Source organism: Mus musculus, chromosome 11, assembly GCF_000001635.26.
Source record: "Mus musculus strain C57BL/6J chromosome 11, GRCm38.p6 C57BL/6J".
In the NCBI taxonomy this organism is placed as follows: Eukaryota; Metazoa; Chordata; class Mammalia; order Rodentia; family Muridae; genus Mus; species Mus musculus.
This window is the reverse complement of record NC_000077.6, coordinates 105,902,002-105,929,621: the sequence shown is the minus strand read 5'-3', so window position 1 is coordinate 105,929,621 and position 27,620 is coordinate 105,902,002. Positions and strand designations below refer to the sequence as shown.

At 43.9% G+C, this 27,620-nt stretch overlaps 1 protein-coding gene across 12 annotated transcripts in view; it reads right to left on the bottom strand.

Moving 5' to 3' along the window:
• Window positions 1–317: 317 nt before the first annotated feature.
• Window positions 318–27,620, bottom strand: part of Tanc2 (tetratricopeptide repeat, ankyrin repeat and coiled-coil containing 2) — a 339,845-nt gene continuing 312,542 nt past the window's right edge. For 6 of the 12 annotated variants that reach the window (XM_006534472.4, XM_006534476.4, XM_006534477.4 and 3 more), the window contains 10 exons: window positions 27,469–27,562; window positions 20,494–20,627; window positions 19,296–19,419; window positions 16,535–16,710; window positions 16,133–16,265; window positions 15,552–15,581; window positions 14,639–14,730; window positions 12,562–12,708; window positions 9,571–9,671; window positions 318–7,877 (listed from right to left, as the gene is read on the bottom strand). In XM_006534472.4, coding sequence (XP_006534535.1) covers window positions 5,906–7,877; window positions 9,571–9,671; window positions 12,562–12,708; window positions 14,639–14,730; window positions 15,552–15,581; window positions 16,133–16,265; window positions 16,535–16,710; window positions 19,296–19,419; window positions 20,494–20,627; window positions 27,469–27,562 — 3,003 coding nt within the window. In that variant the 3' untranslated portion in view covers window positions 318–5,905. The remainder of the gene's footprint in view (window positions 7,878–9,570; window positions 9,672–12,561; window positions 12,709–14,638; window positions 14,731–15,551; window positions 15,582–16,132; window positions 16,266–16,534; window positions 16,711–19,295; window positions 19,420–20,493; window positions 20,628–27,468; window positions 27,563–27,620) is intronic. The other 6 variants (XM_006534475.4, NM_181071.3, XM_006534473.4 and 3 more) reach the window with 5 other exon arrangements.

The window sequence follows — 27,620 nt, the reverse complement described above, 5'->3', positions numbered from 1 at the left end:
CTCCCTTTAACTCCACACATAGCCAGGCTTCACTGAGGTCCTAGAACCATCCCAAGCCAACAGCTCCCTCAAGTGCATGTGATCAGTGTCCACCTCAGAGGAGACACACAACTTGGAAGAGACACAGGGAGGCATGCTTCCGCGCCTCTCACAGCAGAGCAAACAAGTCATCAGGAATCTGGCTGTAGCCTTGACCTTGGTGTTCTCCCTTGGGGGGGGGGGGTGGGCATCCTCAGCACTGCCCTTTCAGTTAGGGGTGAGCATGGAAGTCAGCTCCCTGGATAGAGCAAGGAAGGAGAAAAGCAGCAGACACCAGGTTTCTCCAAGTGTTGACCATTTATAAATACGTACATTTGCTTTCATACATACAGTTCATTGTACAGATGACGCTCTGTATACATGGGGCAGGAAAATGCATTCATTTGAACTTTTCACATCTATCTCACACAGCTCACATGTACAGACAATAAAACTGTTCAAGCAAGTACAGTAGAGAAAATGTCTTCCTTATTCACGGGGCTGGAGGCCTCCGCTGGGTGTGGGCCATCCCCACTGCACGAGTTCACGACCGTGTGGTGTTTGATATATCAGGATAGAGAACAAACATGCATTGGATAATATACTGTACAGAGAAAGTCCTTTACATCTGAGTTATAGAAAACCTAAAGGAAAACTAAGTGCATTAAAGCTTTTTCCAGCAAGTGTCTTGAAAGGACAGCAAAGAGGAATAATCAAAATCATATTAGTACAAATCACTCTTTAATTGTAGACTGTACATGTCTGTACTAATTAAAATCGTCTTGGGTTGGAGGAGACAGAACAGAGGGACAGATGCTGTGCTAGATGGAAGGGAGGCCATGCCTGAGAATGGCACCTGCCCTGGGCCCCACAGGGAACGGCCCAACTCAGCAGGAATCAGTCAAATGTCAGGAACAAAACAAACAAGCAAAGCAAAGCAAAGCAAAGCAAAGCAAAGCAAAGCAAAGCAAAGCAAAGCAAAGCAAAGGAAAGCAAAGCAGGACAGGAAGTAGAACTTACAGGATTTCCAAAATAACTTTGAATGAAGTGGATATCTAGAGCCAACATCTCTAATCCCCCCTCCCCCAGTGAATGGGTACACAGTAAGGCAGGTACATTCAAGTACGGAATTTTCCAGAATTAACTCTCTGTCTGGTCCTGGGGATTGAAGGGAGTGAGTTGAGTCCTAGCCAGATTTTCTGGTTAGTGATTAGCAAAGGAAAAAATCCAGCCATCAAGTGCTACAGAAACAAAGCAGCTAGGCCACGTTCTTCCCACGGAGTAGGTCTATCTGAAACCAGGAGATGGTGCTGGCTGGCATCTGCGTGCAGCCAGCTGTAGCCTGACTGGTCAGCTTAGTGTAGGGATCACGATAGTCAGCAGGAAGAAATGAGATGACAGGGTGAGGAAACATGAGAGTAACACTTGATTTTTGGTGTCCAATTATACGTTCATTTGGTACTGACTTTCAAAGCTCTGACTGTGGCCATCACGTGGCCACAAGCATCTCAGGGTGGCTCAGCTGCTGTGAGGCATTGGACACCGAAATGAAGGTTACCAACACTTCAGCCCTTGAGTGGTCTGTATTACAAAAAGAGTTGATGAAGACCCAGTGAATATTCAAGTAGCTCTGCACAGTGGCTCCACCAGCCCCGTTGTGCTTGTGTCCAGGCCCCTAGCCAGCTGCCTTTTCTTGGGAGCAGCCAGAGCTGAGTTCAAGGCATTGCATGGTGAAGGTTTCCATGACGCGTCTTTGTAGGTAGCTCTTACCCTAAGCCCTTTGTTCATTGTTAGTCATGGTAGATGGTCAGTCTGGAATTCCCAGAGGAAAAGGAGAAGTCACACCTCTCAACAAGCACGAGGCAGGGCAGTATGGCCCTCAGAGTAAAGGCGGTAGCAGACCCCTTCTTGAGAACTGGGCAGCCTGAGGGCAGACAGGTAGGGTGGGTGGGGCTGCTGAGCGCTCAGAGCCTCAACAAGAGATGGGCACAGAGGCAGCATATCCTGCCACCTGGGGAGCCTGTTCCATTGTGTGGCAAAGATTCAGTGAGCAACTGGTTTTGTCCAAGGCATTTCTGCAGTAGAAAAATAACCATCTTTAATCAACCACCCAACTGTGATTCTTCTGGAGTTATAAAAGCCGGAGGCTGAGTGAACTGAGAGGAACGGTTTCTAACGGGGAGAAAGGGAGCGCAATGTAACCTCGCAAACGTGGTGTCCAGAGTCTGCCTTGCTACAGGGGCATGGCTGCAGGAAGCCCCCTCAGGCTTGTGTTCCCTTCTTCCTGAACCTCTAGTCTGTAGGGCCCCCTTGCCAGCTGCACTGGCAGCAGCTCCACGAAGCCATTCTTTGTAACCAGGTAAGTATGATGCAGGGTCACAGTGACACCTAGTGGTAGAGTACGGTGAAGCACAAGTGACATCCACATATCCCACTGCATATGACTAAACTCTAAGGAAAAATACTTATGGATATTAAATTAGATACTGGTTTAAAATTTTTCTATTGGGTATATCTCTGAAATATAAAAATACCAATATTTAGAGGGAATCATAAACTACTATACAATATAAGGGAGGAGAACACCTTTCTCTAAGCTGTTCTGTTTATAATAATTTAGGAAAAGTGATAATCCAGGCTTAACTAAAATCAGCAAACTTGGATATCTGGGCAACAACCTGGGATACTGTACACAATTCTAATGAGTGGAATTTTCCTGAGCCATCAAGTTTAAGTTAAACACATCTAGAAAGGGGCACCTGGAACGAGAGGGGGTTGTGCTCTATTAACTCGGGACTAATAGTGCACGACTGCAACCTGGACAGACACAACAGCAGATACAAAATGATCTCCATTTGTCCATGCCGAATTCTCATGTTACAGAGGTTTTCCCTTTACTTTGTAAATAAACAATAATTTTAATTGTTACTTGTGTGCCTTACTGATCCAGTAAATAAATGAACCATGTCTCAGGAGTCCCTAAGAAAATTGCTGGAAAAGCACTTTAAAATCACTGCAAATGTTTTCTTGTGTTTAAAAATCCTTACTCTTTGAGGCTTATATACAACGTTATTTCTGTGCTATAAATGCTGTGGCCCACTGCTTGATTTCTTTCCTTGTATCTTTTTTTCTTGAAAAAACACACTAGAGACAAGAGTGACTCTAATTTCTAATGAAGACATTACTCACACTTAAATATCCAGTATTTATCAGAGTTACAAATTCAAACAGTAAAGTGCACCCATTTATAGACATGATGTGATGGAAACCCACCAGTGCAAGAATTTTGGGCAAAGGAACATGTTTGGGTGAGAAACCTACAAGCTGAAGTTTGTCACCTGTCTCTACTTAAGGGTGATGTGAATTGAGTGATAAGAATTTGCCAGTTTCATTTAAGATTTGTCTTCCATCCTGAAGCCAGGCAAATGTTCATTGTTGGGAAGGGAGGGGCACATTTAAAATACAGTACTAAGATCAACCATGGCAGTGAAGTAGCAAAGCAGGGCAGGCAGTCTGCATCCAGGGAAGATGCTTGTCTCCTGCCTCAGGAAGCTCCCATTGGTGTTCTTAAGTCAAAAACCACTTGCTCCAGTAGTGGCATGCACTCTCTCTTATAATGGATAGGAAATAATTGTGGTTTGACACTGCTATTTCAGGTGGGGGTAGAGACGCTAACTCTCTTAATTTTCCTGGGAAAATGAGGGACCATGGGTAATAGTGGCAGCTGTGGTGTATTTTTAGGTCTGCATGGCATTCTAACCCACTTGGGCAGGTAAGGTGGTAAGGGTGGCTTTCCAAACAGGCGGGAGCACTTTATTAATGGACTGTAGGAGCTCCCTCAGAGGTGGTTCAGGTAAGATACAATGTGATGCAGAGACCAACAGAGCTGTGTCCAGGCCACAAGGGGACTGGAGAGGCTGCTGCTCCCAGCTATAGGCTGACCCCACAGCTATAAGCTTCTTCCAGATGGGAGAGATGAAGATAAAGACAGGTGGATGGTCAGGTAGGGAGAAATGACCAGTGCCTATCCTAGTCTAGGAGGATGGGGCAGTTCTATATCAGAGTAAAAGCAGTCCTGCTTACAGAGATGAATTCTGATCTGTTTTAGGCTTGGGGGGCCTGGGGTCCATCTACTGGCAGAATCTAAATCAGTGATGAAAGGTTTCTGATTGCAGTGTCATGCTCTGCATGACTTCAGATCCTATCAGAGAACTGCATTCCAAACAGATCACAGCTGGGTTTTGTTCAGGAAATTGTCCTTCCTGCAGCCCTTCACTAATGAGAAATGCTCCCTAAGAACATGGTAGCAACAAGCAACATGGTTACTTTGCTGGACCTGTGGCTTGGTTTTGAGAACTGACGTGTTCCCAGAGATGGTACTGTGCTACAGCTTTGGTTCCTGTGTCCTTGATGCCTATCTCACAGTTGTCTCAGCTTTTCAAAAAATCAGGTTAGCAAACAGCCACAAGACGAATGGAAACGGAGGGAGGAAAAGGCCTACTATCAATCTCATGCCCCTACCCAGTGCTCAGAGCAATCTGTAACACTTTTGGCTGTTTCTGATTTTCAAAGATTACCATTTAACACTCTTAGATAAAAGAGACAATTCCTTTAACAGAGAATAATGAAATCAGAGGTCTTAAAATGGAATTAGATAACAGCCAACACGGAATGTAGTGGCCTGGGTGGAAACCCTGGGATGGGCCTTACAGTCCCAAGAGAACCTAAGCAGGTTCTGGAAGAAACTCTTTACACTATCATCTTGGTTTTGAGACAATGGAGCTGAGCGAAGCCTGGCTCCAGGTGAAAGTGCATCGAGTCGGGTTACTACAGCAGCCAGACCTCAGAGGTTGTTCAGGGTTTTTTTTTGTGATCTAAAATGCAGACTTGACACAGCTTTCTCTTGGTGAGAAGCAAGAACAATCTTTCCCCCTTTCTCCTCCTTTCTCCATACTTATTCCCTTCTCTAGCCGTGGAAAATCAGCAGCCTTTAGTAGCTGTTAGTTAAAGCCTAGAGAATACCTCTTGGTGAGTACTTTAAAAATACCAACAGTTCTCCTGGAATTTCCTTGGCTAATCAGGGCTGGATGTTTATTAAAAGTTCCCCAAACACTTCTTGGAAAACCAACATAGTAACATTTCAGATAATTATAGTGGGCTTTTCTTCCAATCAATTTAGCGTTTCTTTCTTTCTTTTTCTTTCTTTCTTTCTTTCTTTCTTTCTTTCTTTCTTTCTTTCTTTCTTTCTTTCTTTCTTTCTTTCTTTCTTTCTTTCTTTCTTCCTCTCTTACTCTTTCTCTCTCACTCTCCCTAGACCCCTTTGTCCCAGAGAAGGACCAGCAATAAAGGAAATGAAGATTCTAGAGCTGACGCCTGCAGGGAGCTGGAGTCTGGGGAGAAGACCATGGCACAGCGATGCACTGGGGCTGGCCATGTGAACACTGAGGAAGGATGCAAGGACAGAAAGGCATCACACGTGTCCTAACGCTTCTAGAAGAAAACAAACAAGAACATCTTACTTTTTTAAAAAGGAAAAAGACATTCACACAACAAGAACATCAGTGAAAGCGATTGTCTCCTGGAAAAAGCCGACCAGTATGTCTGATCTCCCTGGTTAAAGCTCACGGCACGAAATCTCCTCGTTGGTATTGGAAGAGAGGGAGAGAGCATGTGGCTGGGGCACAGACCCGAGAAACTGAAGTCCTGGCTCACCAGAGGCCAGCTTCCCAGTCAGCTGCATGCAAAGGATTTCAACATGTGGGCTGTCACCTCTGAACACCACACAGAAACTACATGAGAAATTAAGCCAGAGAACTACCTCAGATGTGGAAACCAAGCCTGAAAATGTGCAGTGAAAACATATGGGTCTCACTCCAACAAATGTCTCTTAAACATTAGACTCCACAAATGGTCTCTTTGGTTTGATGGGCGATGTCTGCCCTTGTCGAGAGTCCCGAGACAATTGCCTGTACAGGTTGTCCTGGTATGCCTGAGCCACTGGTAGGGTCCGTGCCACCTTCACATCAGGATAAGAGGAGGCCTGGCTGACTCTTTCCAAGAGGTCTCCACGAGACCCATTAGCCAGCATCCCATGGGGGCTGTAATAATCGTCCTCCAGCAAATGGCCATTCTGTGCATTGTTGGTTTTGTTATAAAAGGCAATGTTGCTGATGGATGATGGTGGACTGAAGGATTCAGGCTGAGGCAGGTTGCCTGGAGACGTGGGACTGAGAACCGTATCCACTGATGAGACTGCCCAGGTCCGATTCTGCTGGTGAAGGTGGGGGTACTGTTGAGTCCGGGCTGTTTTATCTATGATCCCCATGAATGGTGTGGTCCTGGATCGGGTAGGCTCACTAGGATAACCTCCCTGAGTGGGAGATACTGGTGATAGCTCATCACATGACCTATCATATGCCGGTTTTAGTGGGATCTCCATTTGCTGAATTGAAGAAGAAGGCCGGAAGGTGGGAGTCAGGTTGGAGGTGGATGAGATGCTATTGCTGGATGGAGAAAAGCGCAGGCCCACACTCTGTGAGTGCAGCAGCGGCCTGGGAGTTGGTGGGTGGGGCTTGATTTCATTAGGGTTGACACTGATAGGTCTTCTGATTAAATGTGACACATCGGGGGAACCCAGCTGGCTGGAGGAACGCTCCAGATCTAGTTTTGAGTGACAGACTGGATAATATGACGCTGATTGGCTACGCCCAATCTGTGGTGTCTGGCTGTACCTCATACCACCTCGATAGGCAGAGGAGGGTCGCTGTGGCAGGTCTTCTTTGGTCAATCCTCCATGCTGACAGATGGCACCAGCACTCAGACTGGCTTGGACATGCTGTACAGGTCTCCCATCTCCTACAATCCCCCCTATTGATCCCTGATAAACCAATCGGCTCTGACTTACTCCCATGTCTCCTTGTGAAGACTGGTATTTACTGGCCATTGAATGGGCTACTTGGCCATAGGCTCCTGTTGGGATTACAGTGCTTGAATGAACTGCTGAGCTAGGCTGGTTACTTCTTACAATCTGGGCCTTGGCAGGCTGTAGCCTGAGACCTTGCTGGGGAACTGCCACTGGAAGCTGAGGCATCTGGTAGGGCCGCTGGGCCATTTTGGATAGTGGAGATTTTGGTCTGCCAGGAAGCTGACTCACATTTGTTTCTTGCTGATAGCGTACAGGTGAGCCAGACTGGGATCTATAGACACTCATGCTCTCAGCTGGAGGACTGGCCCTATACTGAGGGCCTCTACGGAGAGGGGAAGGGGGAGGGCTAGGGTATTCCTTGCTTTGCCCTCCCACAGGAGGTGGGCTGAACCGGTAAGATGCACCCTGATGAGCTGGAGAAGTATGTGGTGGGCTAGGCCTGTAATGAGAGTTCTGGTGAGTTGGAGAAAGAGCAGGCGAAGTGGACTGATAACCTTGTCTAGTGGGGGAACCTACAGAACTATTGGACCGGAAGTCAAAAACCTGATGAGAGCCAAGAGGTGAGCTAGAGATGTAGGCCGAGTCCCGATGGGCTGGAGAGGAGGGTGGGCTCTGGATTACTGGGAGCCCCTGACTGGGGCGAGCCTCTGTCTGGAGGCCAATAGAAACATTTTCAACATCTTGTTCCAAGTATTCCTCCTCAAATATGTCCTGTACAGAGTATATATCTTCATGCTGGGGCTCAGGCTCTGTTTCTTCCTCTGGCAACTCCTGCGGAGGCTGCTGGGGTGGGGGTGGTGGCTGCTGCTGCTGCTGCTGCTGCATCTGTCTGCACTCTTCCTCCACTCGCATCAGAAGCCTCTGGATCTCACGGTTGTTGGGACATAGCTTGATGGCCTCTTTCAGGTCCTCTAGGGCTGCTGCAAACTGTCTGCTTGACAAAATGCAAACACAAGAATGGGAGTTACTCAGGTTATTCAGAATGAACAGGGTCACCAGCAGCAGAGAACATGGCCACCAATTCAGAGAACTGCATCAGGTAGCATTTGGGGGACTCAAGAGGGTCTCGTTCAGTTTGACTTATAAGGAAGGAAACAAAGGCTGTTATTCTCGAAGAGTTTTGAATGAGTTCCTAGACATTTTGGCTTTTATCTTCCTTCTGGCCTCTCTGGGATTAATAGAGAATGTCTTTATCAGGTCAGTCCAGACAGGCCCTTCGGGAAGATCTTAGTGCCCAAGTACAGCCTAGGCAGTATGAGGGTTGGTTGGGGTTGTCATTTACAGTGTCACTGTCAAATAGCTTAGGAACAAAGCGGTAAGTAACTGTAGTGTTTAAAAATATTTCTGATCCAGTGTAAATTTTTTTTGTGTGTGGGAGGGGTTTGCGAGAGGGTCTCTCTATGTAGCCCTGGCAATCCTGGAACTTGCTATGTAGACCAGGCTGGTCTTGAACTAGAGAGATCCTCCTGCCTCTGCCTCCTGAGTGCTGGGGTTAAAGTGCATGAATTACCATGGCCAGATGATCTTGTGAAATAAAAAAAAAATACTCTCAATATTTTGGTCTAAACTTCAGGCCTCTTACATCCTAGGTGTGGTGCCTGTCTTCAGTCCCTTTTGCCCATCACTTAACAGTACTGTGTATCTTTCTGCTAGGTCACAGCCCACATGAGTCAGCTTGCTGATCAGGTGACCGAGAGTGGAGCTGAGCTTACTCCAACAAGACCCTTATTTACAAATGAGGAAATGAACCATGGAGATATTCCTATCCTCCTGACTAAAACTACCTGGGAAGTGGACAACTCACCTAGTGGCAAAGGAACAGTCCCAGACGGAGAGGATGTGACAGCCAACTTTCTATAAAAATGCTATGACTTTAGCTAGATCACTGCTTTCAGTGTCACTAGCTTTGTTTTGATTTTTGCAGACAAATCCCCCCTGGGTTACAGCATCAAATCCCAAACAGTTCCTTTCCATGCATGGGAGAAGGCTGGGTGCTGGGCAGAGGCATCAAGGACAACGATTGGCAGTTCTCAGATCCCTCTGGAGGCTCTGTTACTCAGTGGTCAAAACATAGCAGATGGGCACAAGGAATGGTGCCATCTCAGTCCTGGCAACAGGACCTCGTGTGTGTGTGTGTGTGTGTGTGTGTGTCTGTCTGTCTGTCTGTCTGTCTCTGTGTGTCTGTGTGTGTTTAGGTGAAGAGGGCAATATTTTCAGACTCAGGAGACCCCTCTGTTGAGGACTAAATAATCTGGGAGTCCCCAATGCCTGTAGGAAAGGAAAGGAAGAGTGTGTGACTGTCCTGTTCTTCCTGTTGAGAAGGCACAGGGGAGGTTTGGCTTAAGTGGCTTCCTCTTTACTTCATCATTATCTCGTCATGCCATTGGCTTGAGGCTGAAAAGTGACTGAGCACATGACACAGGCTTCCTGGAAGGAAGTGCCATTTTCCATTTTACCTTTCTCCTAAAGTGCCCAGGAGAAGTGCTGGTTGTGAGCAGTGCCCTGCCTGCAAAGCCTGGCCCTGAGAGTTGGCAAGGGCAGGCACATTGGGTGCACACATCCCAGGGTGGCCTATCACCTTAGACACATTTTCAGACACTGCTGTTTCTCACCCTCCCTTGCCTCACCTGCTGCTGCGTTTTGCCCTTGCTCTCGCATAGTATGCTTCATAAGATTTCGGTTTCAGCTCCAGGGCTTTAGTAGCAAATTCCTCCGCCATTCCAAAATCCTGTCATTACAATAGGTGTGCAGATGAGTCATTGCAGAGATACACAAAAAGACAACTTGGGAATAAAACAAATGGTAAGTACAATCCTTTGACACCGGTCGATGGAATGCCTGGGGCTCATGACACGCCTGCCATGGCTCTACCCATGTGGCCCACAGACTGAAAATTCCCCCTGCCTTCCTCTGCTGTGTGTCTCAGAAAGCACAAACGGAACTTTACTTGTCCAAAGTGTTAAAACACTTTTTGGATTTCTAGCTGTTCTTGATACCCCAGAAGCCAAATGCCAGCCCTCTGTAGTGAGGATCCTAAAGTTGAAAATCTAAACTCTCCATACAAGAGGAGAGACACAGATACCTCAGGTGCCATTCATCCTATTGGTTCTCCTTGCTGCTGTGCTCACAAGACCTTGGCTTCCTAAGGATCACTGAGAATGTACCCCACAGAGTCCAGGAGAAAGGTCTGGGTAACAGCAAAGAGCACTGACTGGAGCCGAGAGGGCCCAGGGATGCCAGCCAGCCAGGCTCAGCTCTCTGGTCTATTCTAACTCAAGTCAGCTGAACATCCTTTACACCGACAGTTCAGCGTAAGGTTAGGCATAAACAACATTTAAGTGCTATGTATACTAGACAAATAGTAGGGTTCCGTACTACATAAATATTCTTCATATTTCAGACACTTCTCTGCCTTGTTCCTTCTATTTGATTCCTTACTTAGGAAACATTAAAAATTTAAAAAATAGATAAAGAAACAAGCAGACTCTGGGTGTGACTGGTTGTGCTGTCCTGGAGACATCCTGGATAAACTCAATCTTGAAGCTACTGGTGTTACCATGACAACCCCGGGGACTAGATTCTGAAGCATGTAATATTGAACAGGCAACACCTGTGGTCCTTAAGATCTCCTTAAATACTAAGTTAAAGTGAAAGGATTTAGTTTTCACTGGAGGTGGTTCTATTTTTTGAAGTTTTGCTATGTACCCCCAGGCTAGCCTAGAACCCTCTAATCTTCCTGCTTCTGCCTCAAAAGTACTGGCGTTTTTTGAGATACATGCCACCATATTTGGCTTAGGTTTTCCTCTTCTTTAAATGACAAAATTATATAGAGCAGGACTGTATTCATAGTTCCTAATGCAGAAAACAGGGTCTAAGAAAGGTCCTGGGCACAGGCAAGGGCTCATCATAAGAGATTGTCTACTGAGGTGCAGGGACTTCTGGTGCTTAGTGTATGGTGGCTCATAGGAGGTAATTACTGGTTTTGTGGGGAAATGGTATGGACTATTTTCCATCCCTCTGGTTTCCTACCTTTCCCTTTACTTATTTGAGAGATAACCATTGTTTCTAAGAGTAGAGCAACTTTTCATCCTTGGTGCTATAGACCTACAGGGGGTCTTGTGCATGCTAAGCAAGAACCTTATGACTGAGCTATGTACCCAAAGCATATGTGTGCGTGTGTGTGTGTATGTATGTATATATATATATATATATATATATATATATATATATATATACACACACACACACACACACACATGTGTATATATATACATATATACATACATACACACACACACACACACACACACACACACATATATATATATATATATATATTTTTTTTTTGGTTTTTCAAGACAGGGTTTCTCTGTGTAGCCCTGGCTGTCCTGGAACCCACTTTGTAGACCAGGCTGGCTTCGAACTCAGAAATCCACCTGCCTCTGCCTCCCAAGTGCTGGGATTAAAGGCATGCGCCACCACCACCCGGCTCCCAAAGCATATTTTTAAAAGCCAATTAACTGCTAGGAAGAAAAGAAGCCAGAAGACTGGCATCCTCTGCTAAGCTTTGCTTCATTCTCAGAGGAGGGCCACAGAGACCTCTGGGACTGATTCCACTGTTCACGTGAGAACCTCAGGCAGGACTTTACTATTGTGCCCCGGATACCTTCCATACTTCCATCTCCACCCAAAAGTTTCTTCCTTGCCCCCACTCCTTTCTGCCTCTGAAGGCAGAGCTGTGTCCTCTGAGATTGCCAAGTCTATCACAGGGCTCTTTCACTGTCAGGTTTCAGGGCTAGAATCAACGATGCAGAAGTGAGATATATGAGTCTTTCTGGACCTGAGAGCAGATCCTTCCCACTGCAGCCAGAACCTTCCTTCTGGACAGGACGCTCTTGACTCTCTAACTGATCAAAACTCCCTACTTGATTTGAATTACATCTGTCTTCTGAGGGCCTGTGAAACCTCTACTGGATGCCAGTGACTGTGTCACGATTGTAAGCACTTCTGGTGTCTGAGATTTTTCTCAGCTCAGGAGTGTCTGCATGACAAAGAAGCACTGGCTAAAACCATGCCTGCAAAGAATCAAGAGCCAAGGACAACTAGGAGGTCTGATAGAGGGCCAGAAGGAATTTTAAGATTTCATCCAAGCAAGAAGGGCTGTGGCACACTGGGATACAGAGGCCAGGGAAGAGGTGAAAGGGTCAAGAGTTACCTTAGACATTAACTCTGAAGTCCACAGCCCTGAAGCTTGATCCCACTCTTTGGCACCTGACTAGGGAGCACACGAGAAAGAATGAAGTCTCAACCTAAATGCAGCTGAAACTCTGGTGAGAATGACGGAGAGTGTGTGGAGATGACAGTCTTTCAGTCACTTCAGTGGTGATTATGACACTGCAGAATGCCACAAACTGCTCACAGAGAACTAGCTTTTCTACAGCTTGAGAAATTTGTATTTGTTGTGGATTTATATCAATGTGCAAATGTCAGTGTTCTGTGAAGGACAACCAGGTTCCAAATGGGGCAGAGAGGATTTTAGGGCCTAGTAATAAGACAGTAAGTAGCAGGAACTTTCAATTTCCAGCACTGCAGACAGAGTGGGGATTAGAAGGACTTACGTTCATTTTCCTGCGACATCGAGAGAGGTTGAGGAGGAGAGACACTTTTAGCTCCCGGAAGGTTTTCAGGTCCTCACCAAACCCTTCTCTAGGGAATTTCTTCAGAGCATACTGGTAGCGCTGGGCAGCCTCCTTTACTTTCCCTTTCTAATGGGTACAAACGAAGAGCACAATGTTGGTTTGCTGAGGCTGAGGAGATCTTGTCCCTAGTTCCTGTCTGCTCTTAAAGGTTAAAGTCCCTTGGGTACTGAGAGCAGAAATCTAGTCTTTTTTATAGGAAACTCACTTGGTAAGAACAGGAAGGTTGAAGGGACACCTAAAATCACAAGCCAGAGAAACAAAATCTTGGCAAATGCACATAACAGTTTCTGTTCTCAAGGGCTGACCTTGCTCACTGGGAAGTTCCTTCTTTTCCTGAACAGCTCTACTTGGGACACATAAACTTCCTGGTCCCAACACTGCACAGTGATAGCTTCTCCCTAGGTTTTGGCTTATGTGGCTTCTCTTTGATGTTCTACCCTGCTGCCCCACAGAAGAGAGAATTCTCTTCCTCAGGAAGCATGCAGGACCTAGAACGGTCTGAGGCTTCTCTAACGTAATGGTAGAAAATAGTGTCAGTTCATGGTATTTGTGGTCAGGCAGGAGGTAAGGTGGCAGGCGAGAAGAGAAGCTTGGAGTTTGTGACTCTCACTTTGTAGACCATTCCCCCAAGATGAAGTAAATCTGACCAACTTCAGGATCCTCTACAGAAACACTGAACGGCTTTTACACATTGCATATGGAAGGCTGTATATAAAGTGCAGAAAGATCCAGGTGGTAGCTCCTGCTTCCCCTGGACTCTCCCTCTGTAGAGCTACAGGTCGCATCAGTTATTTACCTTTCTTCATCTTTTAATCAGGAGAAGTGTAGAGTCTTCCAAGGGAAGAATTATGGAAGTGCCTATTTACATTAGGAGCCAAGAATCCTTGACCTGGGATAGCAGAAGTTATGTTGTGCCAAGGCTTATATTCTTTTTTTTTTTTAAAGATTTATTTATTTATTATATGTAAGTACACTGTAGCTGTCTTCAGACACACCAGAAGAGGGAGTCAGATCTCGTTACGGATGGTTGTGAGTCACCATGTGGTTGCTAGGATTTGAACTCCGGACCTTTGGAAGAGCAGTAGGGTACTCTTACCCACTGAGCCATCTCACCAGCCCAAGGCTTATATTCTTAAGAATGACATAAAGGTCCATAAGTATGATCCCTACAGTAATAAAGATCTTTGAATTTATGTGATTTTATATGATTAAGTTTGGATCAAGGTTCAAGCTTCCTACAAGCCATGATAATCATGATGTACTCTAAGGATGCCTAGGAACTAGAATTCTGCTTAGGACCTTGTATATTTATAAAACAATGAGCTTTACAGTAATTTTATCATCTTTTAGATCTGTAATATCTCAAGGATGTCTGCTGCTAAAAACTGGGTTGGAGTTATTTACCTTCAGTCTCCTCACCATGAACTGAAACACTCTGAGGAGACTGACATGGAATACCCGAAGAATTTCCTTCTGGCCAAGTGTTTAAGGATACCTATTTCTTAAAGACTCTCATTCAGGGAGTGACTTTAAGCAAATGCATAATAATCACTGTTTATCTTATTAAAAATGCTATTATTACTATGAACTTTTTTTCCCAGGCTGCCTTCAAACTTGTTCTATAAACAAAGAGGACCTTAAGTTCCTGATATTCTCCTCCCACCTTCAAAGTGCTGGGTTTACAGGAACGTGTATGTATGTATGAAAACTAAGATCAATGAAACTAGAAATACCAAATTACATAAGTTTGCTTTTAATTGCCCTATGAGTTCTTCACTTAGAAGATTCTGAGAAAAACCTGTTACTGAACTATTAAGTGACCAGTTAAAACCAGAATGTTTTGCTCTTTTACCAGGAAAGCAAAAAAAACCTCAGGACCCCTAAATTAGGAGTCCAGGACCAGGCAATTAGTTTCTACTTTGCCTGTACAGAAAAGAATGAAAACTTTCAAGTTTTCAAGATTCTACACGTAAAAAGCAGTTCCTCCCGCCCTCACCTTATAAAACATGTCCCCCTCTTCCATCAGCTTGCTCAACAGGATGATCATGATGTCTGGTTTGGAGGTGGCCATCGCCCATGTGGCTGGACCTGTAGTGTACAGGATGCATGATGGGTAAAGAACTCATACAATGTAAGGTGGTAGGAAGCTGGGTGGAAAAAAATATCCTGGGGAATTTCTGCTGAGAGAACAACTTGTCCACAATAATTACCTCATCTTCTAGACCTGGGAGTATTCAGTGACTCCCATTGCCGAGAAGCTGCATTTGATTTGTTTGTATTCACCTTAAAATAAGAATATCTGAAGTGTCCAAGCTCGTGCCACAGGAGACAGTAACACCTGTGTGGTACACGTGAGCACATAATGGCTTAGTCTGAAATGATTTTAAATCAGGAAGTTGGAAGAAAGAATTTATACTAAAGGTTACCATGAGACTAGAAAAAGCCAAAAAAGAATAATTTATTTTCTGTCTGAGATAGAACACTCCCACGTAGAATCAATTTTGAAGTGTGCACTCTGTAGAAGGGGACCCTCCGTAAGTGCTCTAAAGGCTCCTTAGAGCTAAGTACCAAAAAGGACTCCCTAGGATTCACTTGGAACCAGGGGCATAATTCTAATGTCAACAGATATGAAATAAACATTAAGAAGACTACTTCACTCACGAGAGAAAAGAATAGTTAAATTGATTAGTTTACAGATGACTGGATTATTTACCAACTAAACTTTTCAGGGTTAGTTATCAAAAAGTTCAAGTTATTCTCTGCAACAGTCATTAAAAAATCTTCTTTTAAGGTGAAGTAAATTAAAAGATTAGAGGTGTAGGGAACTCATGCAGGCTAAATCAAAGAGGAGAAGGCAAAGCTGACCAAGCCATCAGACCACGCCTGATGCTGACAGCGGTGAAATATACCTCGTGGGCGACTCGGTAACGTCTGACAACCTTCAAAGAAAGGAGAAAACAAAAAGTTGTAGGAAAGGAAAAAAAAATGGATGAAGGTGAAAAAAAAAAAAAAGAAAAAAAAAAAACAAAAAAAGAAGGAAAAGCAGCAGTGAGAGGCAGGCAGCAAAAGCCAGCACATCAGCAACCCTGTCTACAGTGTGTGGGTGGGGGAGCAGCTGGGAGAGCAGCGGCAGGGGCTGGAGAGTGAAGCACGGAGAGCAAAGGAAAGCAAAGGCTTATGGTGCTGCAGGGAACCAGGATGCTCAAAGGGTGGGGCCAGTGCACAGGCAGCGCGAAGATGTGCATAAGCTCAGCGCAGCCTCCTGGCTCAAGCTACAAAGGGCAGGGCAGAGAGTCATGTGACTCTGGATACAGGGTTTCATGACTATGGCTCAGATGTACTCTCTCTGGGCCAGTAGCCTTTTGTTCACTTGGGCAGTAATTGGACCAGGGCAGAGGGAGAACTAGATACATTCACTCCAAAAAACCCAGGAAAGCCAGACCACTGGCCCCTGGGCACAGATGGTCAATATCATCTCTCTTTCTCTTACCTATTTTGGCTCCTTTTTTCAGTAGAGTTACTACAACAGACGTGTTCCGGCAACCCACTGCCCTATCCAAAGGACGCATTCCACTGTAGTCAACATGCTCAATCATGGCCCCATGATCTACCAGGAACTGGACCTAGGAAAGGAACAAGCAGAACACTTAACAGGTACAATGGATACAGCTTGCCCCTTTCAAACTGCTTGTCTGAACCAGTATCTCTCTCTCTCTCTGATTTCAAGTCACAGTGATATTCTTGCTTTTGAATAATGTTTTGTATATTCTCGTCCTCTGAAGAGTCTAAGTTAGAACTATCAAAACAGTATTTCGCATTTGATCCTAGATAGCATTCTTGGTGGATAGCACCCCTATCCTTTCTCTCCTGAGGCCTGTTTAAAGGTACTTACCACCTCAGCATCACCGTAGAAAGCTGCTAGGTCCAGTGGGGTACGGCCATTCTTGTCTGCATGGTCTGTAGCAGCCCCGTTATCCACCAGAGAGCGTACTACTGAGAGATGGCCCTTCAGACAAGCCCAGCTAAGGGCTGTTAGTCCTTCTTTGTCCATCAGGGCAATGGAGGCACCTGAAAAAAAGAGTGAGAGTTCTGTTTTAACAGGACTGAGGACACTAAAGTTTGTAGCCGAAAGGAATGCTGATATTTAAGGTATACATACTATTGAAGAATAGCTTTTACTTCTAGATTTTTTTTTTTTTTTCATTTTAAGATTGGCTCTGGCTGGCCATGGTGACATATATCAGTAATCCCGAAAATAGGCAGGAGTAAGCAGGAGTTTGAGGGTAGCTTGGGCTACACAGTGAGTTCAAGGCCTGTCTGAGTCACATCTCCATCTGTTGAATGCTGTGGTTATAAGTGTGTGCCAGTTCAGTTTTTGTGGTACTGGGACTGAACTTGGAGCCTTTTGAATTTTGACTCAATTTTTTTGAATCAATTTGCTATGCTAGGCAAGCACTCAGCCAGCTAAACTGTACTACCAGCCTCTAAATTATAGATTACTTAAAAAAAAATAAAATTGCTTGAGAGTTCCTATTCTACAATATTCTACAAATAATGTAAACTTACTTAGTGAAAACTCACTTAAGTGAAAAACAAAACAAAACTAAGAAAACCTAAATAGAAAATACAAAAGGTTCAAAGACCATGGGTAAGGAAGAACAAACCTCTGTCATCTATGCCTAATGAATGTCTGCTGTCATGCAGCAAACACAGTAGTCATCTAAGGTCATCAGTGCTGAAGAGGCCCTGCCTCTTCTATTGGACACAGTTTGTGGCTTTGTGCCACGTCTTAAGAACCTAGGTCTGTTCCCTATGAAGTCAGACTTGTTTGGCAACTTGTACCATGGAAGCAAGAGCTACACTGTACCCTGCAAGCACAATTTTTGATTCTAGCCACCTTTGAGTCTCAGGTTGTGGAAACAAATCTTTCTTGAAAAGATAGAGCTAAAGACACAGCAAGTCTCTTAAGAGAAGCCAGTCTTCCTATTCAACTTTGGCTGTTCAGGTCTGGGCACAGTTCTTCAGAAGGCTGGATCCCTTAAAGGAAAGTGCATCTGTGTATAGATAATTATATATATTTAAGGTTGGTTTATTAACAGCGAAGGCTAACTGGAATGATGTCATAGTTTCAATCGCCTTTCTACCTACTTCTTGATCCAAATCCAAGACTCCACTAGGTGGTGCTGCAGTGCTACTAGTGACGAGCCTTTTCTCTATGGCAGTCTATGATGCCACTATTGCATAGGTGGCTGAGCTTAGGGCAATCAGCAAGAGGCTGAAATAATTTACCATGTGCACCTGTAGAGAAAATGCAGTTTCCCACTTACCAAGGGTGTGAGTATGTTGGAAAGCACCACAGGGAATTTATTATGATAGCTTAATAGCAATATCCTAATTCTCTAAAGAGGGTCTCATTGCTAGCAAGTGTCTTAACTTCCCTTTACCTCCTTTGGGTTAGAGAAAAAACATGTTAGCTGTGCAGGCTGACAAACTGATATGCAGCTTTACTTGGTATGTTGGTGCACACCTTTGATCCCAACACTTAGGAGGCAGAGGCAGGTGGATCTGTGTGAGTTTGCAGCCAGCCTGGTCTATAGAGAGAGTTCCAGGCCAGCCTACATAGTAAGACACCATACCACCCCCAACCCTACTCCCACCCCCATCAACAGTAGCAGCAGCAACAGCAAATCAGCCTCTAAAATAGATGGATATTTACTGGGTATACATCAAAAAAACATTGAAGTCTGGACTTGAAATAAAGAGTTCAGAATGTATTGATTTCATAATAATCCCTCAGGCTATAAAGAAAAAGAGAGTGTCAGAGTTAGAACTCCCCAGTGTGTAAGTGGGCAGGCTGGGGTGGTAAGGTATACATGTAAACTTTGCTCTCTAGAAGCTAAGATAGAAGGGTCACCTCAAGTTTGAGGTCAGCCTGGTCTACATAGTGATAAAACATATGCCCATTCAAATGTACATATAACACACACACATGCATCACACACACACACACACACACACACACACACAGAGCATGCAAGAGAACACCAGGTATACTTAGGTGATTGAGGCAAGAAACAAATGTGAGTTCAAGGCCAGCCTGGAGTTTTAGTTTAAAAAACTGGAGGAGAGGGGCTGGAGAGACCACTCAGCGGTCAAGAGCATTGACTGCTCTTCCAGAGGTCCTGAGTTCAATTCCCAGCACCCACATGGTGACTCACAACCATCTGTAATGGAATCTGGTGTCCTCTTTTGGTGTGTCTGATGACGACAGTGTACTCATAAATAAAATAAATAAATCTTAAAGAAAAAAACTGGAGGAGAAAAATAAAAAAGAGAGCAGGAGCATCTGGTTTTGCGTTTTCTTTTTTTTTCTTTTTATAAAAAAGATTTATTGTATGTGAGTACATTGTCGCTGTCTCCAGACACACCAGAAAAGGGCATCGGATCCCATCACAGATGGTTGTGAGCCACCATGTGTTTGCTGGGATTTGAACTCAGGACCTCTGGAAGAGTAGTCAGTACTCTTAACCTCTGAGCCATCTCTCCAGCCCAGCTTTGCATTTTCTAGTTAACCCAATTAGTACTATCATTCTTAACGAGCCTGGAGTTAAGTGGATTCTTACAGGCTCTGTTCACCGTCTTTCAGGGCTTACCTTGTGCTAGTAGGAAGTCCACGGTTCCTAGATGGCCTTCAGAAGCAGCCATCATCAGGGGAGTACGACCCTGCTTGTCTGCCATGTTGACATCAGCTCCATGGGTCAGTAAAAGATCAACAATCTGCGAGTGCAGGCAAACAGAGGCTGGTTATTGTAAGGAGAGCTGCTGAGATGACACATGTATGCACTCTCCTACAGCGTGAACTACTCCTCGCTGCAGAGGTGAGTTTGTCCTATAAGTAGCTTTCTATTGTAGCAACCTACTTAAGACTTTCTGTACAGTTCTAACGGCATGTGACTTGCTACCTTAACTCCCCTAGAGATAGATGAATAAGGAGTCATCTCTGAACATGTGACCAAGACATTAAGTTAGAAAAAAAGACAAGTCAAGATGTGTTCTAAACCAAAAGGAAGTTCCACCCCAAGTAACTACCCATGTCAGTTCCATTTTATTACTCTCCGGAGGCTACAAGCCTGCAGCAGCAATATACATTCACCACTCAATTGACTACAATAAAGTGCTTCTGTTAACAGCAGTGTCTTTTGTTAAGCACTGTTTGGCTCCTAGAGCCTTTTTTTTTCTACTCAAGTACTTCCAAAGATCACTATCAGTGTCCTTTCTTTTTCCATCCTAGTGTATAAATTAATGGTTTCTCTAGAGTCCAAACCTCTGGAAGGATCAAGTAGCTAGAGTTTGCAAAGGTCGAGTTTTCTTCCAGACCTTCGGAAATATCTGTGAGTAACTGGTTTGACAGAGTCTGCTGAGACGAGAACTCCCAGTCAACTGGCAGATACTGTTGCACAGAGGAGGGTGTTGCTCCATGACAAGAGCAAATCAATCTAGCTCACAATGATGGTTCTGAGTGTTAATTTCTCCTCCAACTCCCTTTTTATTGAGACAGGGCCTCCCTATGTTATCCTGGCTGTCCTGGAACTCACTATGTAGACCAGGGTGGTCTTGAACTCGCAGAAATCACCCTGCCTCTGTCTCCTGAGTGCTTGGATTAAAGGTGCATACTGCCTCGCTGGGAGAGTGCTAATGTCTTACATTCTCAATTGGTGGACAGCACTAGCAAAGGCCCATGCCCTCAAGCCTGGCGACTGCCGAGAAACCCAGTGTGCCTTCCTGTCTTTGCAGTACAGGTTTCCACCTGGAACTCATTCTTAGGAGGGCTGGCAGCTGCATCCTACTTACCTGCCAATGGCCCTGGCGAACAGTGCTGAATAGAGGCACTGCTCCTCTGCGGTTTGGCTGGGCCACTGCTGCCCCTTGCTCCAAAAGCAGACGGCACACATCCAGTTTGCCCCTTCCGGCTGCGGCTGTCAGGGCTAAAGGCAGATAACAAAGACTGAGGATGGCTGGCTCTTCTTTTTTTCTAGTTTTTAATGTTAAGCATGGATTAATGTGTTTCTAAATGCTTTGTTTAATGCAAACACAGTAAATTAGTGTGTCTGATTATATAATTATGAATATAATCACTTTACCTTCAAGAACAAGCTGCCTTTTCCAGAAAGGATATTTTTGAAGAAAAATAATAAAGACATTTAAAAGAGCTCACACTATCTGGGGCCAATCATAATAATAAATTCACTGAAAAAATCACTTTGGTCCAATTCATCTGGTTTCATCTTTCCTATTCTTAGAGTGTCTCCTCTGCTCTAGGTGTCTCTCTTTCTAAGGTTCTCAGCCTAGTTACAAACCTACCACTCTATGTATGACAGAAGTCTAGAGAAGAGACTCTGTTGAGAAAGTCAGTGGGGAAAGTTTTGGTCAACCTCTACTCCTGTGCTCTCAAACCTAAAGAACCAAAGGCGGGAACTGTAATCGAAGGCTTTGGATAATTTATTTCCTATTTCTCTTTAAACTAATTAAGATAATAAAAATTTAAAACTAGATTTGCAAGCATGAGAGAAAAAACTGTTTAAGGTAAGATGGTCTTAAAGATGAGAAAACAGGTGTGAAAAGACAGCTTTCTTCCACTATTTGGGGGAGGGGTCTGGGAAGGTCTCCCTCAGCCCGGACGCATACTGTAGCCAATGATGGCCTTGACTGCCTGGTCAGGGGTTATAGGGATGGTGTGCAGTGCCACCCCAGACTGTCTTTTTCTAACAGTTATAACATAAAGGATACACAGGAGGAAGAAATTAGTTATTTTTTCTATTCTACTATCCATTATTTATGACCTTTGGTGTAGTCAACATTCTAGGTGTGTATTTTATTTTCTGTATTGACTGTAAAATAGGAAAAATAGTTTGGAGATACAAAGTCCATCTTGTAACAGACAGACATTTATTTAACCACGACATTTAAAATGCATAGGTTTATTACATAGGTAGGTAAGGTCTCTCTATGTACCCCAGGTTGGTTTGAACTCAGTGTTCCTTTTTAACTCCCCAATGCTGGGATTACAGGTGTATGCTACCATATCTAGCTGAAATGTGTTGTTTTAATTAAAAATAAATACATTCTGTGTGTATGGTGTCTGTATATGTGCAGATGTGTCCTCATGTAGGTGTACGTTGTCAGAGGTTGATACCAAGTGTCTTCCTTAGTTATTCTCTTTTGTGGTTTGAAAAAGATGATGTCTATAGGCTTATATATTTGAATGCTTAGTCATCAAGGAGTAGAGCTCTTTGACATTAGAAGGATTAGGAGGTGTGGTCTTGTTGGAGGAAGTGTGTCACTGGAGTAGGCTTAGAGGTTTCAAAAGCCCATGACAAGCTCAATCTCTTTCTGTTTGTGGTCAGGGTGTAGCTCTTGGCTACTGTTCTGTCTTCATCTTGCCAGCAGACTCCCTGGTGAGTTAACAGGCTTGCCCTCTGAAACTCTAAGCAAACCTCCCATTACATGTCTTCTTTTGTAAGACTCGCCATGGACATGGTGTGTCCACAGAACAGTGACTGAGACACACTCTCCATCTGATTCTTTTCTTTTCTTTTTCTTTTCTTTCCTGAGAAAGGGTCTCTCACTGAACTTAGAGCTAGACTGGAGGCCAGCAAGCTCCTAAATTTCACCTGTCTCTGCTTCCCTAGTGCTGGGATTACAGATGTATGCCATTGTGTTCAATTTCTTTTTTTAAATGTGGGTGGTAGGGATCTGAACACAGGTCCTATGTTTGTGGGTCAGAACTTTACCAATCTACCTCCTTAGCCCTTATGTTTTATAGCCCGGACAAAGGGTAGGAAAATAGAAGGAGTTATATTTTGTTAAAAAAAAACAAAAAACAAAAAACAAATTGGGACTAGATGTTTCCCCATCTCCCAAATTGACTTGGAAAACTGAGATAGCAGGGTGACAGAAGGCCCTTCCTTCATCACAGCCATATACTCTAATGACAAATCAAACACTATTAGGCAGATGTGCATATTTTGGTTTTCAAATGTTGGTCTCTAATCAAAGAAGCTAGTGAAATTCAAATCAAGTGGTCACTTATAATTTTTTCACTTAAGTGAAAAATTATAGAATTTTAAACATTTACATCAATTATTTGGTGTATATATAAACAAATGTGGACCAAGGACAACTTGCAGGGTTCAGTTCTCTACATGCATCCCAGAGACAGAACTCAGGTCATCAGGCAATCAGCAAGTGACCTATCACTGAGCCATCTGCATTTGCCTTTGGGTTTAGCTTAATTTATCTATAACTGGAGCCATATGTAAAAATGAAACTCCTTATAACTCTCTCTCTCTCTCTCTCTCTCTCTCTCTCTCTCTCTCTCTCTCACACACACACACACACACACACACACACACACACACACACACACACACACAGAGATTTCAAATAATGTTTTCCTGCCCTAAGGGTAAAATGGGTTCATAAGGGAAATTGTGGCAATTTTTGAAGATGTATTCAATTTTATTTTGCAATTCTTGTCATTAGTTTTTCTGCTTAATTTGTCATAGGAGGACAGTGTTGTTCTTTCTGCAGTGAATATATATGTATGCACTGAATGCAGTGGAAGTGTGTGTGTGTATACACACATATATACATACTTTCTCTCTCTCTCTCTCCCTCCCTCCCTCTCCCCCCCCCCACCTCCTTCTTGAGATAAGAGTCTCTCTTCATATCCCTGGCTGTCCTGGAACTCACTCTGTAGACCAGGTTGGTCTCAGACTCTTAGAGGTCTGCCTCTGCCTCCCCAGTGCACCCCCTTGTCTGAATTCCAAGTGCATATGTTTAACAGTTTAAAAGATTATTAAGCTTGCACAGGCATTTGAATACAAAAGTAGCTAAGAACTTAAGACATGCCTCAAATAAAACACTTTGAAAATTTCTAACTCCCATATTTTGTTTAAAGTACTAGGTTATAGGGTTGTGGCAAACTTCCAACTATGTACAGGCCAAGAACATTCTTTTTCTTAAAACAAAGCAAAACTGATAGCACTTTGAAGAAAACAGACTAGTACTTCAGAACCAAGCCTTTCACTAGTGATGCCAGTTCACAGAATGCATTATTCACAGACAGTGCTCGCCTGGAAAGTGGCACTGTCTACTTTAACAATTATTTTACTCTGGTTGGCCTCTTTCACTCTATTGAGTAATGCACTTTTAATATTCCACTTGGCGTTGTTCTGTTGTATAATCTCTGTTGTTTACGTTATGATGTCATCTGGCAGCAGTCTTCAGATGACAGCTAGACATGGTCATGAACACAGCTGCCCAGTTTCATCTCAGAACCATGCGACTATGTAGAATGCAGTCTGCACTGTTTAGGATCAAGACCAAGGAGTTGCTTTGGCTGGGATATTATAAGTCTTATCAAAAAGTGCTAGGAGTTCTTGAAAGAAAGGAATTAAGGTAAAGCCATGTCCATAAACCATAACAGGAGAGGAGAAGGAAAGGAGGAGAAGGAGAAGGAAAGGAGAAGGAGAGAAAATAAATCATTTCCTAAGAGATCTGAAACAGAACTTGTTTCCCTAGTTGGTCAGCACCTAGCAAAAATGGTTTGTGGTGTGTGTGTGTGTGTGTGTGTGTGAGAGAGAGAGAGACAGAGAGAGACAGAGACACAGAGAGAGAGAAAGTGTGAGTGTGTGACTGTGTGTGTGAATGTTTGTGTGTGTGTGTGAGAGTGAGACTCTGTGTGTGTGTTGTGTGTGTGTGTGTGTGTGTGTGCTTGAAGAGGCAGATAGGAAGTAGCTCAGAGATGAGGAAAGAGCTTGGATGGAATTTTGACACTAAATGACATTAAACAGAATACAGAAAAGCAAATGACTCTTTTATCTATTTCCATCTTGAAGAATTATAACATACAAGATCAATGGAGAAAGGTATTTAGAGAGACAAATGATTACTACATCTAAAACATTAGTTACACATTAATGGAGCTATTTATTTCATGCTGTCTATTCCAAAGTCATGGCTGACAAAGGAGAATGGGGTGGCGGAGGGCAATCTGGGTGGTATGAATGGAAGAGAAGCAAGGGTAAAAGGCAGGCTGGACAAAGGTGTGTAGACAAAGGTGTGTAGACAAAGGTGTGTAGAAAGGCACTGAGATGGGAAACAATGTACAGTTGCTGTTACTACAATTACCAGAGACGATAGCAAGAGTTGAGCCTGGAGATCATGACTGCTCTTGTGCTGTATGTAGTTCTGCTGGGTGGTTCTGGCACATACCTTTTAATCTCACACACACAGGAGGCAGAGGCAGGCAAATCTCTCAGTCTCAGACCAGCTTGGACTACAGAACAAGTTTCAAGACAGCCATTGCTGTTATACAGAGGAACACTGTCTAAAAAACAAAAACCAAACCAAACCAAAAAAAAAAAAAAAAAAAGAAAGAAAAAGAAAAGAAAAGAAAAACAAAGAATGTAGTTGTACAACTAGTAAACCATGGTTGGTAAGTAGAGAGGAGAGAGCAAGGAAGATCAGCAAGTAGACCTCTGCAATAATCTTGGCCAAAGATGACACAGGCACAAAGTATGGGAATCTTATTTTGTGGACTCTGCTTCTATAGTGGCTAGGGGCTCTAAGTGGTTGGCCCTGGTCTACGCCTGTACAGAGGGACTGTTGTATTGCTCCTTGTTGTTGTTGTTTTTGTTATTGTCTGGGACAGCCCCATGAGATAGAAGGGGAAATGTTTTGGTTGTGCAGTGGCATAAAAGATAATGGTTACAAGTCTCTCCTTTTTAATGGTGTTTGGATCTGATATAGCTAGGCATATGGTGCAGGCTCCCAAAAGAAGACAAAAGCACTGAGGATATTTTACGATCTGATTTTAGGAAATACGATGTGCAAATATTGTACCTTGTACTATTTTACTCTATTTTAAGATGTGTTTCACTGATTATAGATTCACTGCTCCCCTCTCTAAACATCTCTGAAACTGGGATGTGACTTAAGATTGCTGTAAAAGGACAGAGCTTGTGTTGGCGCACTGACAGAAACTTTGTTTCTTCTTGTTAGTGGTGCTTCAGCTTTGATTAGTTAGGTGGCATAGAGAGTTGTAAAACTGCGACCACTGTATTTTCCCTAGGTAAAGTTTCTGTTCTTTAGGTCAGGGTTGCAGATGAGACTTCACTTGCTCAAAAACAAACACATATCACACCTCTCCCACATGTTTAGAGGCAGACGCTGATGTCTTGGGTGTCCTCCTTCATCACTTTCTACTTAGTTTGAGACAGGGAATCTGAGCCTGGAGCTTGTTGGTGAGGCTGGCCAGCTGAGAGCCCCTGGGATCTACCTGACTCCAACCTCTCAGTGTAGGAGTGTAGGGGTTATAGACGCATGCTGCCAGGATTTTATGTGGGTACTTTTCTGTGGACACTGGGGGTTTTACCAAGCTGAACCCCAAACTCAGGTTCTCATACTTGTATGGCAGTGGCTTTACCCACTGAGCCATCTCACCAGCCACAGTTTATACATTTTCTGAATCTAAGGATTTCTATGAAGTATAACACTAGTTTGATGCTCTCCACTATGAATATTGGCCTTATAATTTCTACCCACTGTGACCACTGGACCATGGCATTTTGGGCCCCCTTCCTATTCTCTTGCCCTTGGTTAGAAGGCTGTGTCAGGAGGTATGGCAACGCTGTATTGAGAAGATTTGCTGACAAGAGAGGTAAACCAACATGTCCCTTTTGCAGTTTTAGGTCACCTTCCTCTGGCTTCTCTGAGGATGGGGTTCCAAGGACAACAGCTGTTTGCAGCTGCAGATTTTCCTTTAATCTATCATGGGCTCTTAAGCTGCAGCTGCCTGGCATTGGCTCTCTTTGGCTTTTACAAAGGGAAAAATTGTTGAGAAGGAAATTCCTGAGCTCTGGACCATTACACATGAAAAAGAAGTCATGAAACCTATGCACATTTTAGCAGGGGAAGAAAGAAAACAATTCAATGAGTTATTATAAATGTTAGATAAATTCAAAAATTTTATCTGATTTTTAATAACATTCTCACCTTTACCAAATGTATACCCTTCTTGTTTAGTGAAACGTTCTATACACATTTACCATCTCAATAACAGTCTCTTTCTCCCGGCAAGTAAGAAACATGTCTGTGGTTGCTCTACTGTTTGCCCTGCCCCAGTTTCATGAAAACACATCAGAGGTAACTGTGCTTCTCCCAATGCTCCAGGCTAGTCTGCATCAACCAGGAGGAAGAGCTACTGTGGGTGAAGTAAGGACCAGATGGCAGCAAATGCTGTGCTACAGACCCCAGAGAATTAGAACAGATCAGGTGGCACCTTTGGTTTTCATCTAGCTGGCATCTCTAGTCACTATGTAAAGCTTAACAGTGCTAGGTAGCCACAATGACTTCTAGCTAGGCCAGAGATGTGGATGGAAGCAGGACTTTCCCAGGTAACAGCTGTAGGTGGGACATTACTCTGGGAAGAAAGGAAAAGGAGAAAAGGAAGCAGTGTAAGGGTCATATAAACAAATGGAAGACCACAGCGGTTTCCTGCTTTGCTTACCATACTGTAAGAAAATATTTGAAACAAGAGTGGTGATGTTCTTAAAAAGTGGTAATGGTAGAGGATCCAAAGGGAAAGTGGGCTGAAAGAGAAAAACTGCCTAACTTTTCACTTGGGCTGAACTGACCTTTAATACAAAAGTCTTAAGATAGAGTGGTGAAGTATGCCAGGCTCAAAATAATATGAGAGATCCAGAAAGTCAACATGAATATAACACACCACTGAGAGAAGACAGCAATGTCCCAGAGAAGTACCTGTCTCTCCCCAGAGACTGTCAAAACTGTTGATTTGTGCTCGCTCCACTTCCTCTTCATCTTTTTCTGGAAGATCAAGTAGGTAGGAGACAATCTGAAACAAGAAGTCATGTCAGCTCACACTGCAGGTGAAAAGCTACGCTGCTGGCACT